The sequence below is a fragment of the Anguilla anguilla genome, chromosome 19, assembly GCF_013347855.1.
Source record: "Anguilla anguilla isolate fAngAng1 chromosome 19, fAngAng1.pri, whole genome shotgun sequence".
In the NCBI taxonomy this organism is placed as follows: domain Eukaryota; kingdom Metazoa; phylum Chordata; class Actinopteri; order Anguilliformes; family Anguillidae; genus Anguilla; species Anguilla anguilla.
In genome coordinates, this window is record NC_049219.1 from 9,301,192 (window position 1) to 9,309,782 (window position 8,591).

An 8,591-nucleotide genomic window follows, 5' to 3' on the forward strand; every position below is an offset into this window, starting at 1 on the left:
TTCTTCTCACAACAAAGGCTTCGCTTTTTTCCGATTGTCCTTGAGTTACCCTACTTCACGTGTAAATTCATGTCCCAGATATCCAGAAATTCTCTAACAGAAATAGATGGGCTATAGGCAGATTCACTGACAGAAATAGATTTGCTATAGGCAAATTCACTGACAGAAATAGATTGGCTATAGGCAAATTCACTGACAGAAATAGATTGGCTATAGGCAAATTCACTGACAGAAATAGATTGAACATAAGCAAATTCACTAACAGACATAGATGAGACCTAGGCAAATTCACAGACATAGATTGGATACAGGCACTTTCACTAACAGACGTACCTGTAGGTTGGATATAGGCAAATTCACTAGCAGACATACCTGTAGATTGGAAATGGGCAAATTCACAAACAGATAAAGATTGTAAATGAGGAAATTCACTAACAGACTTTGGTTGGTTGTAGGGGAATTCAGCAACATGGACTGGATGTGGCAGAGCGCAGTAACAGACATAGATTGGCTATGGGGAAATTCAGCAGTAGCGTGTAAACTTCACTTCACATCCGCGATGTGGATGTTTGAGCAGCAGCACTGCTGAGCATTGTGCAGAGTCACAGGAGCGATTGGTGAACGGGTGCGCTGCTGAGCATTGTGCAGAATCACAGGAGTGATTAGTGAACGGGTGCGCTGCTGAGCATTGTGCAGAATCACAGGAGCGATTGGTGAACGGGTGCACTGCTGAGCATTGTGCAGAATCACAGGAGCGATTGGTGAACGGGTGCACTGCTGAGCATTGTGCAGAATAGCAGGAGCGATTAGTGAACGGGTGCACTGCTGAGCATTGTGCAGAATCACAGGAGCGATTGGTGAACGGGTGCACTGCTGAGCATTGTGCAGAATCACAGGAGCGATTAGTGAACGGGTGCACTGCTGAGCATTGTGCAGAATCACAGGAGCGATTAGTGAACGGGTGCACTGCTGAGCATTGTGCAGAGTCACAGGAGCGATTAGTGAACGGGTGCACTGCTGAGCATTGTGCAGAGTCACAGGAGCGATTAGTGAACGGGTTCACTGCTGAGCATTGTGCAGAATCGCAGGAGCGATTAGTGAACGGGTTCACTGCTGAGCATTGTGCAGAGTCACAGGAGCGATTAGTGAACGGGTTCACTGCTGAGCATTGTGCAGAATCACAGGAGCGATTAGTGAACGGGTTCACTGCTGAGCATTGTGCAGAATCACAGGAGCGATTAGTGAACGGGTGCACTGCTGAGCATTGTGCAGAATCACAGGAGCGATTAGTGAACGGGTGCACTGCTGAGCATTGTGCAGAGTCACGGGAGCGATTAGTGAACGGGTGCACTGCTGAGCATTGTGCAGAATCACAGGAGCGATTAGTGAACGGGTGCACTGCTGAGCATTGTGCAGAATCGCAGGAGCGATTAGTGAACGGGTGCACTGCTGAGCATTGTGCAGAATCGCAGGAGCGATTAGTGAACGGGTGCACTGCTGAGCATTGTGCAGAGTCACAGGAGCGATTAGTGAACGGGTGCACTGCTGAGCATTGTGCAGAATAGCAGGAGCGATTAGTGAACGGGTGCACTGCTGAGCATTGTGCAGAATCACAGGAGCGATTAGTGAACGGGTGCACTGCTGAGCATTGTGCAGAATCACAGGAGCGATTAGTGAACGGGTGCACTGCTGAGCATTGTGCAGAATCACAGGAGCGATTAGTGAACGGGTGCACTGCTGAGCATTGTGCAGAGTCACAGGAGTGATTAGTGAACGGGTGCACTGCTGAGCATTGTGCAGAGTCACAGGAGTGATTAGTGAACGGGTGCACTGCTGAGCATTGTGCAGAGTCACAGGAGCGATTGGTGAACGGGTGCACTGCTGAGCATTGTGCAGAGTCACAGGAGTGATTAGTGAACGGGTGCACTGCTGAGCATTGTGCAGAGTCACGGGAGCGATTAGTGAACGGGTGCACTGCTGAGCATTGTGCAGAATCACAGGAGCGATTAGTGAACGGGTGCACTGCTGAGCATTGTGCAGAATCGCAGGAGCGATTAGTGAACGGGTGCACTGCTGAGCATTGTGCAGAATCGCAGGAGCGATTAGTGAACGGGTGCACTGCTGAGCATTGTGCAGAGTCACAGGAGCGATTAGTGAACGGGTGCACTGCTGAGCATTGTGCAGAATAGCAGGAGCGATTAGTGAACGGGTGCACTGCTGAGCATTGTGCAGAATCACAGGAGCGATTAGTGAACGGGTGCACTGCTGAGCATTGTGCAGAATCACAGGAGCGATTAGTGAACGGGTGCACTGCTGAGCATTGTGCAGAATCACAGGAGCGATTAGTGAACGGGTGCACTGCTGAGCATTGTGCAGAGTCACAGGAGTGATTAGTGAACGGGTGCACTGCTGAGCATTGTGCAGAGTCACAGGAGTGATTAGTGAACGGGTGCACTGCTGAGCATTGTGCAGAGTCACAGGAGCGATTGGTGAACGGGTGCACTGCTGAGCATTGTGCAGAGTCACAGGAGTGATTAGTGAACGGGTGCACTGCTGAGCATTGTGCAGAGTCACAGGAGCGATTGGTGAACGGGTGCACTGCTGAGCATTGTGCAGAGTCACAGGAGCGATTGGTGAACGGGTGCACTGCTGCCAGTTTGGGCTTTCCCTCTGGGTCTCAGCGTTTCGGCTGCAAAAACTGCTGAGGAGCATCACAGCGCTGAGACAGCCAGCCTCCTGCCTTTTTATTGGAGAAAGAGAAAGCTCTCCCCCCCCCCCCCCCCCCCCCCCTTTCCCTTTCTGTAACCCCCTCCCCCCCCCCAATCCAATCCGTTATGTAAGCGGCAGAATCTCCAGCACAACATGGCGCCGTCACCCAGCACCTATCAGCAGTGAGTCCGGCGGATTACATAAGAGCACCTGATCCGCTTCGGGGGGGGGGGGGGGGGGGCTCAGACGGAGGGAGCCTCTCTGTTTTTCCCTCTCGCACTTTCTCGTCTTTCGCCGGCGCGGAACTAACGGCCGGGAGAACCCCGCCGGGCCGAGAGCGCCGCCGGAGCGTCCGTCGCCATGGCGACGCTTTCATTATCTCTGCCCCCACCTCCCCTCCCCCCTGCACGTGTTCATATGCCCCCCCCCCCCCCCCCCCCAAGGGTTTAAGGGTGGGCTGCTTGTGGCTGTCTGGGTTCGCGCGGGTCGCCCCCGGGGGTGAAATGAACAGTTAAAACTGAGCTATGCAGCTCCTGTAAACAGCACTGTGACTGTTACAGTACTGCTCCACTCCTGTACCTGACTGAAGTTTTATGCATTTTTATTTTGTAGCTGTAGCGTGTGGCTTCCTCGAAAATATCAGGTCAAATAAACGATCAGGCTAATCGATTGTGAGTGAATCCTTCGCAGGAAACCACAAGGAAGGGTAGTCTCCTCTGCAGCAGAGTCTGGATTGCTGTTTTAGACACATGGAACGTACACACATGGGGTAGCCCGCCCCTGCTCCAGAAGTTAGACGCAAACTCATCAGGAGGTCTCGTGTGTTCTGACCCCCCCCCCCCCCCCCCCCCCCCCCAACCACAGGAGAAGAACCTGGACTGGTTCCCACGCATGCGCGCCATGTCGCTGGTGAGCAGCGAGGGCGACGGCGAGCAGAACGAGATCCGCTCGCTGCAGGAGAGGCTGGACGGCACGCTCTCGCTGGTGTCCCTCCTGTCCGCCCAGCTGGCCGAGCTCAAGGAGCAGGTAGGTGCTGCCCCCCAGAGGCCGGGAGGTCCCCGCTGCTCCACGGCTGCGCCTGCACGCTCAGTCCACCTAGCAGGCTAACACTGAGGCTCACGCACATAGCAGTCTAACCCAGAGACTCCACCCACATGGAAGTCTAACACAGGGGCTCTGCCCACATTAATGTCTAACTCAGAGGCTCCACCTACATGGCAGTCTAACCCAGAGACTTCGCCCACATGTCAGTCTAACACAGAACTCCGCCCCCATAGCAGTCTAACCCAGAGACTCCGCCCACATGGCAGTCTAACCCAGAGACTCCACTTACATGGCAGGCTAACACAGAGGCTTCGCCCACATGTCAGTCTAACACAGAACTCCGCCCCCATAGCAGTCTAACCCAGAGACTCCGCCCACATGGCAGTCTAACTCAGAGGCTCCACCCACATGGCAGTCTAACCCAGAGTCTCCGCCCACATGGCAGTCTAACCCAGAGGCTCCGCCCACTTGTCAGTCTAACACAGAACTCCGCCCCCATAGCAGTCTAACCCAGAGACTCCGCCTACATGGCAGTCTAACTCAGAGGCTCCACCCACATGGCAGTCTAACCCAGAGGCTCCGCCCACATGTCAGTCTAACCCAGAGGCTCCGCCCACATGTCAGTCTAACACAGAGGATCTGGGCTCATTAATGTGTAACTCAGAGTCCATACAGTCCATACGCAGTAGCATCTCCCATTAGTTCATAGACCATCTGATCCTTTTAAGAAATCTGAACGTATAAAGCACAGTAAGTTGGCTTCCAGTGTATGCTACTGAATGTATAATGTTTGTAGCAGGCCTACTTTGCTGCACAAACATAGTTAATCCAACTCGTGAAAACACAACTTCCGCGGCCGTCGAAGAGCGAGCTTCGCGCAGGCGGACAACTCCGCATTTATATATAGAACGCCTGGCCGCCGTGCGCGAAATGTACAGTTTCCGCTCGTTTCCACGAAATGATTGACATGTTTCTGTGTCTCTGGGTGAGGAACAGAAGCCGCTTGCGGGAAAAGGAACTCGCTCACTTTGTCGAGCTCTGAGAGCCGCTCTGCAGCCCTGCGTTTATCCGGAGCGGCATCCGGTTCTTTTGCGTCCCAGTTTCCCCGAGTTTCTGAAAAAAACGCGTTCGCCGTCTGCCTGGCCCTGACAGGGCAAAGCTTTCGCTTCCCAGAATGCCTCCCGGTGCGCTGTCTCTCTTTATTCTGCAGTGCTGACGGCTCGCTTCGAGGGCTCCTGGGTCCTCCCCCCCCCCCCCCCCCTTGTTTCTGTTGTCGCTGTTTATTTGTGGCTCCGGGCCCCCGTGTTCCCTGCCTGCAGCCCTGCTTTCGCCGCGCTGCCAGGACGCGGCCAGATCGCCTCCCGTGGCTCTGCCCCGACTCTGTGATAAACTGCATGCGTGAAGACAAAGTGGCTCACGTACTGTTTGTGTGATACTGAGGGACCAGGCTTTTCTGTGCTTTTCTGGGCTATTCCGTGCTGTTCCCAGCTCTTCCCGGCTCTTCCCGGCTCTTCCCGGCTCTTCCCGGCTCTTCCCGGCTCTTCCCGGCTCTTCCCGGCTCTTCCCGGCTCTACCCGGCTCTTCCCGGCTCTACCTGGCTCTTCCCGGCTCTTCCCGGCTCTTCCCGGCTCTTCCCGGCTCTTCCCGGCTCTTCCCGGCTCTTCCTGGCTCCTCCTGGCTCTTCTGGGCTCTTCCGGGCTGACTGCATAGGAGCACTTAAGGCTGCTGCATTGCAGGTCTCTCTCAGCAGCCCTGCAGGAGCCACAGCATTAGTTAACTTCACTGTTGCTGAATTATTAAAGGGACGGTCCCTCCGTGACCAGGCTTATTAAAGGGACGGTCCCTCCGTGACCAGGCTTATTATTGTGGGTAATGATTGGCGTTTGGGTCTGTAGATAACTGGCTGTGGGGAAAGACTGGCGTGAGGTCTAGGTCACTGGCTGTGGGTAAACTGCAGAAACACAGGAGGATCTGCTGAGGGGGGGGGGGGGGGGGGTGCATATGAACTGCTCAGTGTTTGAGGAAGATTCTCTTCTCCCTCCTTCTCTTTCCATTCTTCCTCCTCTCCCTCATCCCTTCATACGCCTCTACCTCCACCTCCCAGATGACGGAACAGAGGAAGAACAAGCAGAGGATGGGCTTTCTGGGCCCTCCGCAGGTCAACCATCACATTTCTGCCCACTGAAGTGCCCCCCCCCCACCCCCCACCCGCCCAGCCACCCCGCCCCCCCAGCCAGGGGAGGCCGTCACCTGGGCAACCGTCCCGGGGGGTTTGGACCCAGCCGGAAACCAGTCGGGGGAAAGCGGAATGGAACGGGCGTGGCAGGCAGTCCGGAAAGTGCCAATCAGACTGGGGTTTGGGCGGGACAGGGGCGGGGCGGGGTAAGCGGGTGGGATGCATGGAGTCAGGAGCCAGCCTCTTTCGGTTTGGCGCTCGCCTTGCAGCCGCTTGTAGTCGCGGCGGGAAGCGAGCCGCGCGAGCTCAGGCGTCGCGGCGCCTGCCGGCAGTGGCGGCACGCCACCTTCCTTCGGCCTGGAAGGCTAACGCGTTTCACGTCAAACGACCCCTTCCTTCATTTTAAAATAGTGCCTCTAGACTAAGCCTCGCTATGCCATTTGTGTATGACACAAATGGGACCGGGAGTATTTGAATATGGAGAAAGTGTGTTGGCAGTGGCTTAGCCAAAGTCTCAAAATGCTAATAGCGACAGACAGCCCTCTCCTGACTGGTCGGTTGCACGTAAGGGGAAAAGAACTGGACTACTCGATTTTGCACTCTTTTCAATGCAAGTCAAAGTGTTTCTCAAAATTCAGTCCTCCTGGTTAAGCTTGGATAGTTCCCGTTGTTTGTTCCTTAGTACAAAATAAACACGTTTAATAATGCAAGGGAATCTCACCACTAGGTCTACTGCTGCAAATGGCTGCACCATTTTGTGTCTTTTTTTTTTTTTTTTTTTTAAACGATGTACGTAGTTTATAAAGTTTAAAAAAAGTATATTTTTTTAAATGTATATTTTTGTGGAATTAACTGGAAATATGTAATACCATTTGTGCCTAATGTCTGTTGTGGGTGTGGCCTAAGCTGTATTATTGATTTTCGCCGAACCTGCTCCTAATCCGTGGACTGCACAATGTGTTCGGGAGTTTGATCCGTTCTTAACAGATGCCGGTGGTTTTTAGTTTGTCCTGTCACGTGATTGTTCTTTTATTTCTCTTCAACTAACTGCGTACAGTGCTAGCCAAAAGTCCTGCTGAGTAACAGTGAAATGTGATATTTCTGCTCGTATTATGTATTGCAATTTTTTTTTTTTTTTTTTTTTACTAAGCGCAGTTGTGGTTCAGCACAAAGAAACGAATGCAGATTTCAACACGTAAGGTGCACGTTTTCAAGCTTTGGATTGCCTCACGTTTTACGAGCGCGTTCGATCCACGGCTGTGAAGAATAGGCTTTTTTTTTCCGCTTTGCGCTCGCACCTGAGCCCCCCCCCCCCTGCGGCTTCTGAGCGCGTGCGGACAGCCGGCGGTCCTGCCGACGTACGGCGACTCCGTATCCAGGAAGCGACCTTTACCGCGACTTACGACATCATCCGCGCGCCCGGGGGGCGGGGGGGGGCGGGAAGTCTGGTCTGTGTCGCGTTTGCCCACTTCCGATAAGAGCCCCTGGCAACCCAAGCCAATACCCCCCCCCCCTCCCCCACGGGGATTAGGGCACCTGTCCCTTTGCCGTTAGATCACAGTGCCTTACTAAATAGCGTGTCCTTGCCACGGTTAACCGCAGGGCTTTTTAGGATGTTATTTTTAATGTACAGAGGAAACAGCGGTGTTAACGCAAGTGTTCTGTGCTCCGAACGAACATTCAGATTGTTCATCTCGTTCGATTGACACACAGTAGATTTTCAAGGTTTCTTTAATAGCGAGGAAACGTCAGGATATTTACCGATCATGATTGACCAAGAGAGAGGTCATAGGAACCTAGAATCAGGATAAAAATTTATTTAGTTTTTATTTCTTAGGCCGCTCAAATTCATGACTAAGAATGAATGCTTTTCTGTGGAGTTGGCCCTCTGCAGCGTAGGCAGTTGTAGATGTGGCTCCAGCATTGTACTACAGCACTTTGGCATGTCACAGATGCACAGGAAGTAGAGCGGGAAAAAATTGTGTGTAAAAGGGGAGAGGTGTGTGGGCTTTTGGAAAGATTTGGAAAGAGATTTGTGATAATAAAGAATTTTGTGATCTTGTGATGTCTTTGTGTGGGTGTGTCTGTGTCTGTCTGTGTGTGTGGGCATGCAAGTGTGTGTATGTGTGAGAGAGAGGGGGCTACAATTAGCCACTCCAGAGAGGGTTAGGGTTAGAGGTGGAAAATCCAACAATTAAAAATTTTCACTGTCGTCGGGGGTTGCAGTGACACTAGGCCACAGTCTGTCACTGCAGTCCCCACAAAGCCCCCCATCAGACACGCGCACACACACACACTCACTCATGCACACTCACACTCACACAGACGCTGACACACATTCGCACACACACACACACATGCACACTCGTGCATGTGCGCACACTCACTCACACAATCTCCCCTTCATGGGGAAACAGCCTTCTCAACTCAGTTTGGAGTTCAGCATTTCGCAAGAGAGGAAGGTACCGTTGCTGTTTCCGACCCCTTGTGGCCTTAGTTTTGTATTATCATGATTCATTTCACTATGTGGCTAGCTAACAATATTCTGTACCTTTACCTTCGATTGAGCCAATAGTTCCTCTGCATGATAATACCTGATGCAAAAAGATCTGCCCCCATGAACATAAGCAACCTCTGAGACTTTATTAATTTGGTCAATGGC

At 52.7% G+C, this 8,591-nt stretch overlaps 1 protein-coding gene across 2 annotated transcripts in view; it reads left to right on the forward strand.

Moving 5' to 3' along the window:
• itpr2 (inositol 1,4,5-trisphosphate receptor, type 2) overlaps positions 1–5,974 on the forward strand; it is an 87,089-nt gene extending 81,115 nt beyond the window's left edge. For both annotated transcript variants that reach the window (XM_035402253.1, XM_035402254.1), the window contains 2 exons: positions 3,574–3,735; positions 5,858–5,974. In XM_035402253.1, coding sequence (XP_035258144.1) covers positions 3,574–3,735; positions 5,858–5,938 — 243 coding nt within the window. In that variant the 3' untranslated portion in view covers positions 5,939–5,974. The remainder of the gene's footprint in view (positions 1–3,573; positions 3,736–5,857) is intronic.
• The last annotated feature ends 2,617 nt before the right edge of the window (positions 5,975–8,591 follow it).